Source organism: Carassius gibelio, chromosome B22 (genome assembly GCF_023724105.1).
Source record: "Carassius gibelio isolate Cgi1373 ecotype wild population from Czech Republic chromosome B22, carGib1.2-hapl.c, whole genome shotgun sequence".
In the NCBI taxonomy this organism is placed as follows: domain Eukaryota; kingdom Metazoa; phylum Chordata; class Actinopteri; order Cypriniformes; family Cyprinidae; genus Carassius; species Carassius gibelio.
In genome coordinates, this window is record NC_068417.1 from 14,502,542 (window position 1) to 14,522,239 (window position 19,698).

Consider the following 19,698-nt stretch of genomic DNA (forward strand, 5'->3'; position numbering starts at 1 on the left):
CCAGTAAATAACTGTTTTTCTACAGTTTGTTTCCTGTAAATTAATTACAGTTTATTACTGTTAAATTATGTTTCATTCTGTTTTTTCTTCATCTTAAATCTTTAACCCTTTAAACCCCACAAGAAAATCCTCAGTTTTAAATGAACACTTATAATGTGTGCACACTACAGAGTGTTAGAGTAACACTGAATCAGTGAAGTTAATGATATAATTCTGTGATTAATTGATGATTGAGCATAAGTGATAAACACCTGCAGAATCACTGAAGGAAAGAGAAACACAAGAACTACAAATGACTTCAGCCACAGCCTTAGATGAAATCAACTGAATAAAAGAATACATCAAATCTCTCAAGATCTGATTAAACAACTCATAAAACAGCTTCACCAGATTCACATTACTAACCAGACTGACTTTATTTCTGTCATATGTCTACAGAAGAACTTATGGAGAGTTAAATAGGTTTAGGTGTTTTTTTCACTACCATGATGGAGATCAGTGTTTACTTTAGTTGGGCTCTTGAACGTGATTTTTCAACAACTAAGGTTTTTTTTTTTTCATGCTGTAACAATGCGCCTTTGGAACTTGTTATAGCAAAACAAAAATACACAGAAGAAAAAAAATCTGATGTTGTTGTTTATAGATTGACAAGAACAAATACTATTATTTCTGATCTAATCCCGTGTCTCTTCTCTTATTGAATATTGATACTACAGCATGAGAAGGAACACTGCTGAGCCATAAGTTATGAAAGACTGTTAAGAAAATGTCACTCATAATAAATAAAAAAAACCTTTGCTGAAATTTAGACAGAAATATCAAGAATCAGCGTATGAATCACAATAATGGTGACAATCCACAAAATAAATGAACAGATCAGTTCTGAACATCACAACACATGCTACTAAAACTTAAAACAAATGCAAAATTATAAGCACATAAGAATTCAAGAAAATAAGTGAACAATTCAGGGGCATAATTTATTCATGCTGCAATGCATGCTGGGAATCATGGATGAGTTTTATCCTGTGCTGGTACCCAGCATGCATTGCATCATGAACCTTTTGATTGTCACCATTGTTGAGATTCATATGCTGATTGTTGATTTCTCTCTTTGAGTGTTGTGGGGACTGCTGCCCGAAATACTTTTTAACTAAAACTAGTCGTTAAATCCATAAATACTGGTTATCACACTACTTTTCAATCTTACTAAATTGAAGTGTCATTCACTCAAATATTTCAACACCAAATTAATATTTGATTATTATAGCAACACTTTAAGCCAGTCTAGTAGATCATGCCTGTTAGAAACAACCATAATCACTTGACTATCAAAATTAATACTGCTGTAACAGATGCATCATAAAGATACAAATACAGCAATAAAACAAAATGTAAAGTGCAAAAGTCAATGGTCAGGAGCCCAACTAAAGCAAACACTGATCTCCACAATGGTGACGCTAAACGAAACAGTAACATTATCATCTAAATCTCTGTAATTCTCAGTAAGATCTTTTGATCTCTGTTCTCTGATCTGGCAGAAATAAAGTCAGTCTGGTTAGTAATGTGTGAAGTTGGTGAAGCTGTTTGTTGATCATTTAAATCTTCAGTTGATTTCATCTAAGGCTGTGGCTGAAGTCAGTTGTATTTCATGTGTTTGTCTTGTTATGTTTTTTTTTCTTCAGTGATTCTACTCATTAACAGCAGCTGTTGATCAGTGTCTGAATTCACTCATTAGTGTTCATTCTCTCTGTCAGGTGGACTATATTAGTAAACTCATGTAGGGAATAGTGAATGAGGGTGTAGGGTGTAGGGTGTGATTTGAAACACAGCCGCTGAGTGTCGACTTTGAACGTTGTTAATTTACGATATATAGCAGCAGGCTACCTCTCGAAAACGATGAATATTACCCAGAATGCACTGTTTTAATGAAAAACAGTATTTTACTGTCGAAATTTGGCCGTTTTTTTACAGCGATTTTTAACAGTGTATATTCTGAGATGAAAGAAACATTCAGCAACCGTTAACACACTAAACACTCACTCAACACGAAATTAACAGATTCATTACAATTCACAATGTTGAAAGTGAGAAATGTGTTCATATTCCTCTTATTCTTTCACGTTTTCAGTTCGTCTTCCTGTTCCTGTCATCAGCAGTACCTCTTCAAACTGTTCATCATCTTCATCATCATCTTCATCATCATCATCATCATCTTCATCACAGCAGAATTGTTCACTGGTGTGTTCAGTGATGAATGTGGGTCATGTGACTCTCTCCTGGTACAAAGGAAACAGTTTATTGTCCAGCATCAGTGTGTCTGATCTCAGCATCAGTCTCTCTCTACCTCTGGAGGTGGAATATCAGGAGAAAAACAGCTACAGCTGTGTGATCAACAATCCCATCACAAACCAGACCACACATCTGGACATCAGTGAACTCTGTCAACCATGTTCAGGTACGACATCGCTGATATTAGTGTTTATTTACTGAGCTGATCTCTGTCTTCTTCACTTACATTCAAGTCTGTCTCTCTTTTACTCTTCTTCAGTTCCTCAGATTTTGATGATTTCTGCTGTTGTTGGGTCTCTGTGGATTGTCACTGCAGTCGTGATCTTCTGCATCTGCTGGAAACACAGAGAAACTGATCAAGAAGGCAAGTGTTATCTTATTTTAAACAGGTACATTTTGAAATAATTCTTTAAAAAAATGTTATAAATATTTGCCACCTGACAAACCTTTTTTTATAATTTATATTAAAATGATTTAATTTAAAATTCTTTCATAATATTTGATAATAAATGTCTATTTGTGTATAATGTCTCTGAGCAAACTTCTCACTCGCACAGTCCATTTAATCTTTAATCTTGATAAATGATAACTTTTGTTGTGCTTGTTGAACTTAAATGCTGAGTAAAAACAAAGAACGTAAAATACTTCCCATTTGGGCTTGATGTATAAGTGTGTGATTTATGTGTCTCTATAAATATAATGATAAACACTCTTTTAGGATCTATTTGTGTGTGGAAAAAGTTATTGGCCTAATGGCTGTAATTAGAATAGTTAATGCCATTTTAAAAATCTTTAAGTATTACTTTGGTGTTAAATTTGAAAGCCCTGATATTAACACAGAGGCTGTGAAGAACCAGATCTAATAAAGTTTTAATGAATCTATTCTTGTTAAAACAGTTGAGACTTGTGAAGTAGTGATCATTTATGTTGAGACGGCATTCTACAAAAGAAACGCACAGAAAACAGTAAGACAATTTATTATTAATATGTTGAGTAACATGTTGAGTATGTGTATAATTGGTAACACTTCACAATAAGGTTTCATATGTTAACATTAATTAATACATTAATTAACATGAATAGTGGACAATACATTTATTACAGTATTTATTAATATTTGTTAACGTTAGTTAATAAACGTACAGTTGTTCATTGTTAGTTGATATTAACTAATGTTAACACAACCTTTATTTTTAATAATGCATTAGTAAATGTTGAAATTAATATTAATTAAGTTTAATGGATGCTGTAGAAGTATTGTTCTTTCTTATTTCATGTCAAATAAAGTAGTTCAGCAATGCTAACTGATGAAACCTTACTGTAAAGTGTCACTGTATCATTTTAGCAGAGAGTCTGATGTAGATCAGTGTGCACTTTTGATTTTTTCTGGATGAAATTTAAGTCCATTTCCACCACATAAGAAAAAATAATAAAAATTGCAATATTATTGGCATTTTAAGACCACGCTATGCCACTGAATATATAATGATAATATAACAGCATAATAATGCAAGTAGTGCATGCATAATATTGTGTATGCACAAGCTGATGTAAAAGAAAATCAAAAACATCCATTTAATGTACATTTTCATAGAAAAAAATAGCATAAATGCATCCTCTCAGTTGTCAAACCCCCTTAACGTTAGCTGTGAAAGAGCATTATTTTGCGTATTATATTTATTTATGCACCAGAACAGTGAATTTCTGCTTTGTGTTGATTTGGACTTATTCTTTCATACTGGAGTCTGGAGTTGTAAGGAAAACACTAAAAAGCTTCAATTGATGTCTTCTTTTCACTTGCTGATGTCTGCTCCTTACATATATTGTGTGACAAGTCGATATCTTGATTATTGTGACAGGCCTAGGAGCAGAAATGAGCTTTCATCTATAACAAGAATCTCACACACAACTGCATCATGTGTTTATAAAAGACTTATTATTGTTATTAATATCACTTTTATTATATCTTGTGTTATACATTCTTTACAGAAAGCTGAAGAGGAGAGTCATGTGGTATATGCACCAACCAAAATCGGATGATGATCAAACTTTAATATTGTTCTAAGTACAAGACTCTTATTGTCTTATGATTTTCATTGGGAATCTCCTGCCATGACTTCAGACACTGTGGTCTTATGGATGATCATTTTCACTGCAGCTTTTCATGTTTGCAAAACATAGATGCAAACTATCCATCCAGAGGTGATAAAGTAAACTCTGCTGTGGTACGGATTATTTATATCTGTACAGAAATGTGGTTTGATCGGTGCATGAGAATGTGTCTACTGCTGGATGCTTGCATTTGATGTCAGTTTGTTAGTGTGTGTCTGAGGTGTTAAAAGTGTCTGTTTGCGTGTGTATCTGTGCAAGTGTGTGTCTAAGGTGTCAACAATACATCTGTATGAGCGAGTGCCGTGCGAGTGTGTCGTGCGAGTGTGTATGAGGTGTCAATAGTGTGACTGTGAGTGTGTATGAGGTGTCAATAGTGTGACTGTGAGTGTGTATGAGGTGTCAGTCTGAGTGATCACCATGTCGTAGCATGGATTTTCCATTTATGTTCGTATGAAACAGTTTACTTCTGCACTACAGGAAAGCCATGTTACTTTAAAATGGCAAAAAAAAGTGTCTCAAATAAAGTGATATTAATATAAAAAAAACTTTACTTTGTGTGCTTGATCATTTTATACAGTCATCCTGCAGTTAGACAGAATCTCTCAGAAAAACGCACAAAACTACCTTTTCAAAAAATAAACCTTTGTATCTTATTAACCCCTAAGGGTGCATATTAGTATCTAAATTGGCAAAAGAGTAACACACAAGTGAGAACTTGAACCTTTTTTTGTAGTTTCAATTATAAGAAGAACTATTCTTGATCCCTTTTTTATAACGGTTATATCCCATTTTTCTCTGCCATTTAATTAAATAATAAATGCAATGTATGATTTACAATTTATGATTAGTGATTGAGGGGGTTAATCATTTATTTTGTTTGCAGCAGCTTTGATGAGAAACTAACAAACTAGTTTGTTTTTTCAGCAGCATAACAGAACTCTACTCTACAGGTAAAAAAACAATGGTTGAAATTTAGAGTGTCAGATTAATTCCATAATCAGACAGAAAATCTCACCTGAAGTTTCCAATGACAACTGGAAAGATCAGAGAAATGTTGACAGCTCAAGATATCTGCTCCAGTTCCAGCTGTGTACGGCCACCTGAGGATCAGGAAACACAACATGAGTGATGGAGTGTTATTCAACGATACAAATCTTCCTTTTAATTTTTAGTAGCAAAAATCAATATCAAATACGTGGTCAGTGTGCGAGTAATGGTTAATGTTAGTTTCTACTCTAGTGTGCTCTGAGTGCGTGGCTGTTTACTGGTCAAAAAACACCACATGACTGATATGATAAAGTATCTGCCTGTGTCCCAATGTGCATACTATCCACCCTATCTGCCATAAAAAAAAAAAATAAAAAAAAAAAAAAAATAATATATATATATATATATATATATATATATATATATATATAGAAAATTATAATATAACATACAACTTAGGATCGATATTATGCACATTGTGACGCAGGCTCTGTCATATTCTGGTCTGTAGAAATGTTTCAGATGGACTTTTCACTCGATTCATCGTCCAGCAGGTGGAACCAAGTCTGGTCACTTTAAATAACAGCACATCTATCCTCCGCAGCACACGGGAACACATGATGAGGAATCATTTGTGTCTGAAACACGGGACTGAAACTGTTTGCAGTAACTTAAGCCAAACACACCGGTAAATACGTCTGCGTTCATTACTAAGAAAAATGAGTTTATAACACCATACACATCAAATAAAGATCATCAAACGTGTCGAGGATGTCACGCTACATGATAATAAAGATCAATACACGTGTGCAGTGACAGTAAATGACCCTCTCTGTTGTTTATAACACACCCGCAACACTTATGCTAGCACTAGCATCCGTCGCGAGTCTGTTAGCAGCAGATTTGGTTTCCTGTGTGTGTGGAAAGTTGTTTCGCTTTATATAAAGGACATCCTGCATCAAATTGACGTGTCTCCACCTAACGTTTCTGTATTGCAAACATAACCGCTCTACTTAGTGTAACTCACAGAAAGTAGATAAACACCCTCAAATCGAAACTAAAACAGCATTTGACCACTTGAAGACGATGTTCGTTTTCTTCTTCTTCTAGAGTTTACTGGTTTATAACGTTGACGAACAATGAGCTGGAGCATTACCGCCATCAGCTGGTATGAAGTGTGACCAGACTGTCTAATAAATCAATCTTTTGACTCCCTTCACATGAAATATTTTAAATTACTAGGAATTTTCATCTTTCCTTATGTTTTGAATAAAATAATTTGTTGTTACACATTAAAAACATCAAACAAGCACAAATAATGTCACATAGAATATATCAACCTGTGAGTAAATAACTGCACTACTGCAGATTATGACAACATATTTGATTGTCCAGCAACCACTGTTTTATCGTTTTTGAAAAGGTGGTGAGAGAGGTAATGTTTCTTACTTCTTTAGGTATTGTGTTGCAGGTATGCGCTGCACGGTAGGAAAAGGCTGACTATCCAAAGGAATTTTTCCTATATGATATTTTACAATCAACTCTAGAAGTCGCTCTGGTGGATGCGTTAAGATTTTGTTTAACAAATTCATTGAGTGGAGGGGGGGGGGGTGGCTAAACCGTGGAACATTTTATACACAAGCAAGATATCAGCAAATTTGACCATATTTTCACAGTTTTAAAAAAACATGTTTCTTTACAATATTACAATGATGAAAATAATTTGACTTATTATCCATAGTTTACAAAGCCCGTTTATGAACTGTTTCTACTGACTGTAATGCAGTCCTTCCTGTCTGCGTCCAGCTGGTCATACAGTAGTTCATATGTGACAATATCATGGCATCGATGTACAACTTTGAGACCTCTGTAGTCAGATTACTTCTAATATGCCTAAAATTTATCAAGTTAAATTTAATTATGTTTACAACTTTTATAACTTGTGATTTAAATGTCAGTTGTGCGTCTAGTATTATACCTAAATATTTAAACTCCTGTACAACTGACAGCGTTCTTCCTGCTACAGTAACTTCTGGATCGGGATCTTTATTTGCCGATTTCGAAAAGAACACACATACAGATTTACTGGTATTAAGATGTAAACGAGTTTGTTAGCCAATTAGAAATATTGACCATAGTAGCTGATAGTTCCTTGGCAGCTTGCCTCTTGTTTTTTGCATGTACATATAAAACCGTATCATCAGCGTACATCTGACAAGTTACTGCAGAAGGACAAACTTCAGGTAGATCATTAATATACAGGCAGAACAACAGAGGACCCAAAGTTGAACCTTGCGGTACCCCCAAATCATTATCAGTTACTTGGGAAGTTTCATGGCCTATGCGAACACATTGTTTTCTATCTAAAAGTTATGATTGTATCCATTTGATGACACTGGATGAAAAATTAAACTTTGATAACTTTGTTATTAAAATCTCATGATCTACTGTTTCAAAAGCTTTCTTCAAATCAAGGAAGACCGCCCCAACTACACCTCCTTGGTCAAGTTTAGACTTTATATTTTCCAAAAGAAGCTGATTAGCTGTTTCAGTGGAATGATGATTCCTAAAGCCAAATTGCATTGGATGTAATGTAAAAGATGTAGCATTTAAATGAAATGTTATCTGTTCAGAGATCCATTTTTCGGCAATTTTTGATACTGATGGAAGAATACTGATGGGTCTATAATTACTAATAGTCATATGAGTAAGTCCTATATATATATATATATATATATATATATATATATATATATATATATATATATATATAAACACACAGACAGTAAAGTGTTATTCTATAGATCATAAAGATTGAGATGTCATGCCATTATCAATACCGTGATGTTTATTTGTGTTTTGGGGGCCACTTACATGACTATGGTATTTGGGGGCCTGATAAAGCAAGCTTTTAGAAACAATACCTTCACATTTCATATATTTTAGTTTAAAGCAGCCTATAGTAGAAGTGACTCTTCTTTAAACTGTTGCATCAGCAGTTTCATAATAGCAGGAAACTCTCCTCCTACAATCTAATGTGTGCACAAGATATTTGTCCATCTTTCAGATCGCAGCATGTTTCCGAGGAAATCAAACCACGGCAGGTTTCAGTTTGACTCAGATGCTGAGCTGTTAAGAGTCACAGTTCAGTAAGATGGGAGATGATTCTGCCTGTTTTATCACTGGCTATACAACTAAACACTTATAAAGCATTTTAAATCCCATAGTTGTTATTTCATCATGATATTTAGGAAAATGTACACATTGCACTCTTCATCCTTTACTTAACACAAGATTTGATGATTACTTTTCAAAAAGCATCAGTTGTAAATAAAAAATGTTTTTTTTTTTTTTTTTTTTTTTTTAAAGAACATTTCAATATTTCTCAATAAGAGTCAAAGGGATATGTCCGTGTATTTATCTGTCATGCACAGCATGTGTGTGTGTGTGTGTTAGGAGGGCCCAACTCTGTTGTGGGAGGGTTTCATACCAGTTTGAGTGTTTTCAGCGGATATAGGCTTCTTATATCACACACTCAATGGAAAATGTTTCACATGCTCGTTTTGTCCTGTTTGTGCTGGAGACAGCTGCTAGGTAAGTTATAAAAACATTTTTTATGTATTAATTTCTTTGTGTTTCCGAACATCAACTCCTGCTGCTGTTCAAATGAGGGATTTGCATCTGCTTTTCTTCTCAAATCAATCAAATATAACTGGGATTTATTTTTGATCCAGGCATCCTTTCAGCAAACCTTTTTTTATGTTCCTCACGTACAATCATGAAATGATTCAAAAAGATTAGCACAATTAAACTTATTGCTTTATGAATCTTTTTATTTTAACACACACATTAAGGTAAAAAAAAATAACAATAAAAAATCAAGTCCATCTGTCCACTTATTTAAGTGATATTTGATCTTTTGTGTCTCTGCTGCTGTTCTTCGGTTCACATTTAAAGTTTAGAAACTGATTCCAGGGTTTTTTGAAACCATCGAGAATCAAAGCCTTTTCATGTTCTTCAGGTGTGTTTGGTGCTGAAACAAATGAAAAACTGTCAGTGATGGAGGGAGATTCTGTCACGCTAAACACCGATCTTACTGAAATACGTGAAGTTGAGGATATATTTTGGAATTATATAGATCAAAAGACTTTAATAGCTAAAATCAACAGAGAGGGTCAAACTTTTTCCATATATGATGATGTTCTTGATGAGAGATTCAGAGACAGACTGAAGGTGGATCAACAAACTGGATCTCTGACCATCACAAACATCACAACTCAACACACTGGAGATTATAAATTACAGATAAGCGGAGTGAAAGTGACATTAAAAACATTCAGTTTTTCTGTCTATGGTGAGTTGAGCTCATTTGCCCACACATTTTTATTTATTTTATTTTCCTGGGTCTGTTAATTGTGTAAAACACCAAATATTCACACCATCAAACATTGAGTTTATTTTCTGACATTCTGCAGCTCGTCTGCCTGTTCCTGTCATCAGCAGTACCTCTTCAAACTGTTCATCATCATCATCATCACAGCAGAATTGTTCATTGGTGTGTTCAGTGGTGAATGTGAGTCATGTGACTCTCTCCTGGTACAAAGGAAACAGTTTATTGTCCAGCATCAGTGTGTCTGATCTCAGCATCAGTCTCTCTCTACCTCTGGAGGTGGAATATCAGGAGAAAAACAGCTACAGCTGTGTGATCAACAATCCCATCACAAACCAGACCACACATCTGGACATCAGCAAACTCTGTCAACCATGTTCAGGTATGTCTGCACTGATATAATGTGTGTTTATTTACTGATCTGATCTCTGTTCTGTTGTAAAACAGATGCATTCCCTTCTCTTTATCATTCCAGCAACAGTCTCTCTGATAGCGCTGATCTCTGCTGGTGGATCTTTGTTGATTTTAGTTGCAGCTGGGATCTTTTGCATTTACAGGAAATACCGAAAAACTGATCAAGAAGGCAAGCATTAACTCCCGCTTTTTTGAGTGATTTGTGGGTTTGACAATTCCTGTGGATTAAGTGCATTTAAATTCAAATTTAAAGACAAAGATGTAATTAAATTTCATTCTTGTTTTAAATGCATGGGTTTCTTTATGTGTTGTAGTTCTCAAAGTTGATGAAGCAACCATTCAGAATCACGATGACGAGATCATTTACACTAATCCGACATTCTACAAAAGAAGTCTACAAACAGTGGTGAGTAATTGTGCTTTGTATGATGATCTGATATGCACATAATCCTAGATGGAAATAAATTGAGTCAGCTAACCATTATCATTTTATATAGTTAGGTTAGGAAAATACATAGACTTTTACAATGAAGGAGGAAACACATCTGATGTCTTTTGTTGTTGATGCCAATAGTTTTATGTGACAGTCAAGCTGTATGGTATTTGGGGCAATTTCATTGATGCAGTCACATAATAACAACACAATATTGTGAACAGTGTTCATTTGAGCCTTTTGCACTGTTTTTGAACTATGCATTAACAATGAATGGTTAATTTTGTGTCCAATTAATAATGTAATCGTATTTTTGTATATTGTGTGCTGTTTTTCTTTTTTTAAAGAGGGCTACAGAGGATAATTATGTGGAGTATGCATCTGTCTGCATAAGACGATGAAACGTTTCTGAGAACAGGTCCCTTTCACTAGACGTTTGGATTCATGTGATCTCTGATCTTTGGAAGTTACAGACATTTTGGGGGGGAATTGTTGAGAATCCACTCTGATGTGTGGGAGCCTGAAAACATCTATTCTGGAACAAAAATCTAAACATTAACATACATGGTATTATGATATAAAAACTACTTTCCCACTGAGCAATTGTTGGAAAGTCTGAGTGAAACCTGTTTTGGTCTTGCTCATGTTATTATACATGTGCATAAGGGCCTATTATTGAACATTTGTGGTTGCTGTGCATTTGAGAGCATGTTAGAGGAAGAGTGTTTTTTTCCGTTCCTGGCTGCTATTCTGAAACCCATTGTTCACCACAATATGCACGCTCATCATGATCTAACAGATAAGTTGTTATCTCAAATCAAACAGTGATTGACTATGAAACCTTACTGTGTGAACAGTGTGAACTTTTCTTTTTGTAAGTGAGAAATCATATATGTAAGTGCATATGCTTGCTTACCTCACTTCATAGGCTACTTAGTTTTTGAACCTATCAGGAATGTCATTACAATAGGCTCGATGAATCAAAATGTCATTTTCATTTTTGATCACAAGGTGGTGATGTCGCAAAACTTTTTGAGATCCTTCAGGGATTGCACTACTACATATTAAGTTTTGTATATGTCAATGCATTTGTAAAATATAGGCATTTTTATGACAAAATTCTAAATAGCTGATGGGCAAATATGGTAAAATTCAGGATTGTAGAAAAAAACTAGGCATGCTGTGCTAAACAGACCAGTCTTGTGATATTTTTTTTTGTCTAAACTGTTCAGAAGGTATGAGCAAAAATAGCTAATTTTCCATATCTCCTGGCCACTGTTTTAGTCTTATTTATTTTTTATGAAACTTTAACATGATGTTTAACATGAGAATGAGTGTCAGAAGCTTGAATGAGACATGTAACACACAAGAATTAACCTCATTGGTTCTTGCATGGCAAGCAAGCATGCTTGAGCTTGCCATATTTGATGTATTGATTCAGGTAAATAAAAGCCTAAATTCAATCTGTTCATCACATAAAGTGTTGGGACTGGGAGTTTGCTCAAGAAATTTGGACTGTACAATTCACATGGATTAGTTTAACAATTTCTTTATACACTTTAAGTATCAAAGTGATAGTTCAAGGATTGGAAGAATCTGTATTGTTGTTATATTGCTGTCTTTAATTAAATAACTATTAAGCATGTTAATATTAACAGTAATGCAAACAATATAGTATACAGCAGAAGAGTTGTGCATTTGTAATGCTTTGTCTGTAAATGATCATTTTATATGAATAATATTTTCAAAACACTTATTTTCATACTATAGCAAGCGACCGTTTGATACTGTTTTCTATGCAATTAAAAATAAAGGGAGGTCCTTTTAGACAGAAGGTCAGAATGAGGGTTGGAAATAAAGCCTTTTCTGCTTTTTTGTGCAAAACACTTTATAAAAATTATAAGTTAACCTGAAGAAACATAAAAATAAATAATAATAATAAAACACGTAACCACAACTTGCACATCTATATATTTTGTAATGAAAAACACATGCACAGAAAAGACAAAAGCAGAAATTCTCAGCAGTTGCTCTTGCAAGCACCAGAGCAACACCAACACATACTCCTCCTATATTGAGTACATACACAACCCAACCTAAAACAAAAAACAAAGTCATTTTTACTAGGGATTGGCATAGAGAAAAGGGAAATAAACGGGGTTGTTGTTGTTTTTGTTTTTTTGGGTTGTTTTTTTTTATCTTATTTTTTAATATATATATCTCCAGTCATTTCAGCGATGGGAGTCTCATTAAAATAAAACCCTCATCCGTTCATTTGGGTTGTTTATGACAGCAGGATCAAAGGTAACAGCATCTCCCTTCTTAACTGACTTTATTTGATCTGTCTCTGCACCAGGAACATCTGAATCACAAATAAACATCTGCTGCATGAAACAAGAAAGAACTCAATATTGGCAGCAAACAAAACCCAAATTTAAAGTTTCAGCTGAATATGAAATGTCTATATAGTATATAGTTTATTGTTGGGAATGTGCTTTGTGACATAAATAGCATCACTGATTATAGTGAGAAGGCCTGGACTCCACAGCAGCTTTCACTGGCCAAGAACCACCCAAAGGCTTTCTGAATGACATGGAAAGCAAGCAATCACAGTTCATGCTGTTTAGGGGTGTGGAAATGTAACATCAATGTGTCTACAATATCTGACTGGTATGTAAAACACTTGGATGTATTTTAAAAAGTCTGTACCGTGTTTTTCACATAATTCGAATACTTCTGAGAATCCAGCATTTTGTTATTTCTGATAAACATTACAGTTAAAGAGCACGGCGCACATCTCTGGGAAATCATGGGAAACAACTTTTGTTGCCATATGCATTGGATGCTCAGCTAACAGTCTGTAGGCACGACATCTGAGACTTTGGCCCTGTCTTAAATGGCACACTTTATGTACTTGTCTTGTAGTCTTACAAGTGAGGCTGTGTATGTGTGTCTGTTAAGTCCACAAGACTGTAGGGCATCTCATTTGTCATTTCAGGTTTCTAACAGAAGCTGCAGTGACGCAATGCCTTTATCAATCAGCAATCGGCTCATTTACTTGTCCATTCCTGACCTAAAGTCATCTCTTTTGCTGAGTTCACACTGGTGCTAGCTTCGCAGCAGATCCAACAGTCAGGGGCAGGGCCAATAGCCGTGTTTCCACTATCGAGCTAAGACCGGGCGTGCTAGTGCGTGCCAGGGCCATTCGCGTTTCCACTGTCACTTCCGGGGCTTGATCGTGCCTTGCCGGGGCTTCCTCGGGGCCAACGGCCAGGGTTTTTTGGCCCGACGAAAACCTTGGGCCAAAGCAGGCCAGCTGGGGCTAGAGGAGGGGTTATGAACAAAGGCGGAGTTTCTCCATGTCTGGAGAGCGTCAGCGCGGATCATTTCAGAAAGATAACAACTTTAACACCAGCATTATAGACGTTTAAATATAAGTTGAGCTCAAAACTCACTCTTAGTTAGCAGCGAGTGTTTGAAATAACTTGATCCGATGTGGATTATAATCACTAAACAAGGCAGAAATATTTATAAGGGATGTAAAAGACTATGCACACTAAACATTAACGTTACCATAAACATGGTAAATATGACCGCTTGGATAAATCGGACGTCAGCTTCTTATTCTCTATCACAATTGTGTATTTATTAAGTAGGGTAGAGTGGGGGAAAACGCCCCCCTTAAGGAAAATGTGACAAAACATAAATGTGACTAGAATTGCCATCCCGGTTTTGAGTGACTATGGCAGGAATTATTCACCAAATATTAAAATTGCTCAGCCTTCATAATTAATTAGTTTTTGGCTGAAAATATTTTTTGTACAAAGGGGGCGTTTTGCCCCAGCGGTGGGGTAAAACGCCCCCCAAGGTGGGGTAAAATGCCCCCTTTCTTACAAACCAGTTTGCTTCATAGATCAACAGCAAAATGAACAGACTAATTTTTAATCTCTAAAAGTAAATCGCTCTGATGGCATTTTGTATAGCTTGCTCTGTATAAGCACCACGGTTACTTTTTCTTTTATATGTCCGCATCTATATGGAGGGAAAAAATACATATATGAGGTTGAGATTTCTACATAAGGCCTTTAAGGGGATTGATAATTGATGTATTTGTTCACCACTATCACCAAGACAAACAGAAAACATAAATAAATATTAAACTTATAAATTTGTATATTTATGTAGTGAAATACATTCAATAAATGCATTAAAAGACACTATGTTTTATCATTGGGTCACCTAACCACCTTCCACCAGTGAGCTAACTGTGCTATCAAGCTAGCCTAATGCTCACTTGAGGTATTTTTTTTTTCTTTTGTTCAAATATTTTGATTTTACCACCTAGTTATACTGCATTAAGTGTAAAACAAAGGATTTGATAGAAATAAATATGTTATCATAGTAATTATGATGGAGAGAAACTATGCCATCTGGGGGGCGTTTTACCCCTCAGCGTAGGGGGCGTTTTACCCCACAACCTATGACTTTTTCAAAAAATGTTTAATTTTTTTAATATAATTATATTCCTTATAAATAACATATCTTCTCAAACTACATAGTTCACTATTCATCTATCATATATCACTGTGATATCCTGCAGAACAATATTCTCTTAAACACTTGTTTACTAATATCTGAAAATTATAGCGCTAACCATGTAATCCTCTTCTCTTCAAATACGTCGCTGGTGTCAGCTTCTCCAAGGAGATTTGTTTATCCCCGTAGTCAAACGCAGTGCATAGCAACAGTGAAAATGTATTTTGACTCCCTCTAGTGGTTATTTTGGGAAAAACAGATGGGGGGCGTTTTACCCCATGGGGGCGTTTTCCCCCACTCTACCCTAACATTTTATCTGTCGTCTCGTTTCCTGAGTTTAGCTCCACGTTGCAAAATATTTTTTGTTTGGGAGCTTTTATAAAAATAGCGAGTCTGCACTGAGGATCATTTCAGAAAGATAACAGCTTTACCACCAGCATTAAACACTTTTTAAAATAAGTTGAGCTAAAAACTCACTCTTAGTTAGCAGCAAGTGTTTGAAATAACTTGATCCGATGTGGATTATAATCACTAAACAAGGCAGAAATATTTATAAGCGATGTAAAATAATATGCACGCTAAACAATAACGTTACCATAAACATGGCAAATACGACCGCTTGGATAAATCAGACGTCAGCTTCTTATTCTCTATCACAATTGTGTATTTATTAAGTAACATTTTATCTGTCGTCTCGTTTCAAGAGTTTAGCTCCACGTTGCATATCATCAAAATATAATAATGATTTTTGTTTGGGAGCTTTTATAAAAATAGAGAGTCTGCGCTGCGGATCATTTCAGAAAGATAACAGCTTTAACACCAGCATTAAACACTTTTTTTTTTTTTAATAAGTCGAGCTCAAAACTCTCTTTCAGTCAGCAGCGAGTGTTTGAGATTATAACCACCATACAAGGCAGAAATATTTATAAGCGATGAAAAAGATATGCACGCTAAACATGTTACCACAGTAAACATGGTAAAATATGACCGCTTGAAGAAATCAGACGTCAGCTTCTTATTCTCTATCACAATTGTGTATTTATTAAGTAACATTTTATCTGTCGTCTCGTTTCCTGAGTTTAGCTCCACGTTGCAAAATATAATAATGGTTTTTGTTTGGGAGCTTTTATAAAAATAGCGAGTCTGCACTGAGGATCATTTCAGAAAGATAACAGCTTTACCACCAGCATTAAACACTTTTTAAAATAAGTTGAGCTAAAAACTCACTCTTAGTTAGCAGCAAGTGTTTGAAATAACTTGATCCGATGTGGATTATAATCACTAAACAAGTCAGAAATATTTATAAGCGATGTAAAATAATATGCACGCTAAACAATAACGTTACCATAAACATGGCAAATACGACCGCTTGGATAAATCAGACGTCAGCTTCTTATTCTCTATCACAATTGTGTATTTATTAAGTAACATTTTATCTGTCGTCTCGTTTCAAGAGTTTAGCTCCACGTTGCATATCATCAAAATATAATAATGATTTTTGTTCTTGAGCTTTTATAAAAATAGAGAGTCTGCGCTGCGGATCATTTCAGAAAGATAACAGTTTTACCACCAGCATTAAACACTTTTTTTTTTTTTAATAAGTCGAGCTCAAAACTCTCTTTCAGTCAGCAGCGAGTGTTTGAGATTATAACCACCATACAAGGCAGAAATATTTATAAGCGATGAAAAAGATATGCACGCTAAACATGTTACCACAGTAAACATGGTAAAATAAGACCGCTTGAAGAAATCAGACGTCAGCTTCTTATTCTCTATCACAATCGTGTATTTATTAAGTAACTTATATTATCTGTCACAAGCCTCGTCTCGAGAGTTTATCTCACGTTGCCTATCATAAAAGAATATAGCCTAATAATGTTTTTTGTTCGGGAGCTTTTATAAAAATAGAGATATTATCATTCATTCTAAATATGATGGCTACTGTGGCTAATAAACAGAATGTTTTTTGTTTGGGAGCTTTTATAAAAATAGCGAGTCTGCACTGAGGATCATTTCAGAAAGATAACAGCTTTACCACCAGCATTAAACACTTTTTAAAATAAGTTGAGCTAAAAACTCACTCTTAGTTAGCAGCAAGTGTTTGAAATAACTTGATCCGATGTGGATTATAATCACTAAACAAGGCAGAAATATTTATAAGCGATGTAAAATAATATGCACGCTAAACAATAACGTTACCATAAACATGGCAAATACGACCGCTTGGATAAATCAGACGTCAGCTTCTTATTCTCTATCACAATTGTGTATTTATTAAGTAACATTTTATCTGTCGTCTCGTTTCAAGAGTTTAGCTCCACGTTGCATATCATCAAAATATAATAATGATTTTTGTTTGGGAGCTTTTATAAAAATAGAGAGTCTGCGCTGCGGATCATTTCAGAAAGATAACAGCTTTAACACCAGCATTAAACACTTTTTTTTTTTTTAATAAGTCGAGCTCAAAACTCTCTTTCAGTCAGCAGCGAGTGTTTGAGATTATAACCACCATACAAGGCAGAAATATTTATAAGCGATGAAAAAGATATGCACGCTAAACATGTTACCACAGTAAACATGGTAAAATATGACCGCTTGAAGAAATCAGACGTCAGCTTCTTATTCTCTATCACAATTGTGTATTTATTAAGTAACATTTTATCTGTCGTCTCGTTTCCTGAGTTTAGCTCCACGTTGCAAAATATAATAATGGTTTTTGTTTGGGAGCTTTTATAAAAATAGCGAGTCTGCACTGAGGATCATTTCAGAAAGATAACAGCTTTACCACCAGCATTAAACACTTTTTAAAATAAGTTGAGCTAAAAACTCACTCTTAGTTAGCAGCAAGTGTTTGAAATAACTTGATCCGATGTGGATTATAATCACTAAACAAGTCAGAAATATTTATAAGCGATGTAAAATAATATGCACGCTAAACAATAACGTTACCATAAACATGGCAAATACGACCGCTTGGATAAATCAGACGTCAGCTTCTTATTCTCTATCACAATTGTGTATTTATTAAGTAACATTTTATCTGTCGTCTCGTTTCAAGAGTTTAGCTCCACGTTGCATATCATCAAAATATAATAATGATTTTTGTTCTTGAGCTTTTATAAAAATAGAGAGTCTGCGCTGCGGATCATTTCAGAAAGATAACAGTTTTACCACCAGCATTAAACACTTTTTTTTTTTTTAATAAGTCGAGCTCAAAACTCTCTTTCAGTCAGCAGCGAGTGTTTGAGATTATAACCACCATACAAGGCAGAAATATTTATAAGCGATGAAAAAGATATGCACGCTAAACATGTTACCACAGTAAACATGGTAAAATAAGACCGCTTGAAGAAATCAGACGTCAGCTTCTTATTCTCTATCACAATCGTGTATTTATTAAGTAACTTATATTATCTGTCACAAGCCTCGTCTCGAGAGTTTATCTCACGTTGCCTATCATAAAAGAATATAGCCTAATAATGTTTTTTGTTCGGGAGCTTTTATAAAAATAGAGATATTATCATTCATTCTAAATATGATGGCTACTGTGGCTAATAAACAGAAACAGACTCGACTGAATAAGCAGGCTATTTTCATGAGCGTTAAAAATAAATAAATAAAATAGAAATAAGTGTATTTATGTGTGATTAATTTTGAGTCCTGATAAATTAAATCAATATGATCAATGTATCACTTATTCTATAGTTAAAACATCGATGCTTTTTAATTTGAATATATAACAAAGCATGCAAACAAACGGCCGCTTTTATCATGTTCGTTTTGTGATCGCACATGTTCCAGTGACTTATTTCTTAGTTTTCTGATAACTTCTCTTTGTTGGTGAAATTTTGAGGTTACAGTTGTTCTGAGAGGCGTGTAAAGGGCGTGTTTTAGTGACGTGCAGCGGTGCTTCAAGCTCCACGGTGGAAACCCTGCGCTATTCTGGCCTCGGTGCTACTGGCCCGGGGCTATGAGCCCCGCCCGGCCCGCTTTAAGCCCTGGCTCGCACTGGCCCGACAGTGGAAATGCGGCTAATGATGTCCGAAACGAAGATTATGAGGCAGGCAAGGAAATGGAGATGCATCTCATGTAAATCTGTTTGCAGCGAGTAGTGAGAGCACTGAACATAGGAAAAGAAGAAAATCGCACAACTCACAAAGACAATAGCTACTGGACATGAAATAAACAACAAATTGTGTAGGGTTGCCACCCGTCCCTTAAAATACGGAATCGTCCCGTATTTGAGAATAAAACAGCGCGTCCCGCTTTGAATCAATACGGGACGGGGTTATTTTCGGAGTTGTCTTCAATGCAGCATCTCATGCAAATCATCCCACCGGCATTGTGTGAAGACTCGTCCTATACCGCCCCTGATTGGGTAATACACGCTGCCGTCGTTGGATTGATTGGTTTGTTTCAGGTTCACGGCCAATCAGAGACAGAGGAGGGCGGGTCTCTTGGCAGAGAGCGATTTGAAAGAATGGCGGAGGTTCATCCCATAGACAGTAAAAGAAATGATCTGCAGATACCATAG

At 35.2% G+C, this 19,698-nt stretch overlaps 1 protein-coding gene and 2 long non-coding RNA genes across 4 annotated transcripts in view; all 3 read left to right on the forward strand.

The window, feature by feature from the left end:
* Positions 1–2,221: 2,221 nt before the first annotated feature.
* The window catches only part of LOC127987238 (natural killer cell receptor 2B4-like), a 92,239-nt gene continuing 74,762 nt past the window's right edge, over positions 2,222–19,698 (forward strand). For both annotated transcript variants that reach the window (XR_008161104.1, XM_052589517.1), the window contains exon 1: positions 2,222–2,458. Coding sequence is in view for 1 of the 2 variants with exons in the window: in XM_052589517.1 (XP_052445477.1) it covers positions 2,254–2,458 (205 nt within the window). In the remaining variant the exon portion in view is untranslated. The remainder of the gene's footprint in view (positions 2,459–19,698) is intronic.
* LOC127987253 (uncharacterized) lies at positions 3,166–5,357 on the forward strand. Its single transcript, XR_008161131.1, has 3 exons — positions 3,166–3,257; positions 4,282–4,736; positions 4,769–5,357. It is a non-coding gene; the product is annotated as an uncharacterized LOC127987253 (long non-coding RNA).
* LOC127987258 (uncharacterized) lies at positions 10,508–12,095 on the forward strand. Its single transcript, XR_008161136.1, has 2 exons — positions 10,508–10,601; positions 10,976–12,095. It is a non-coding gene; the product is annotated as an uncharacterized LOC127987258 (long non-coding RNA).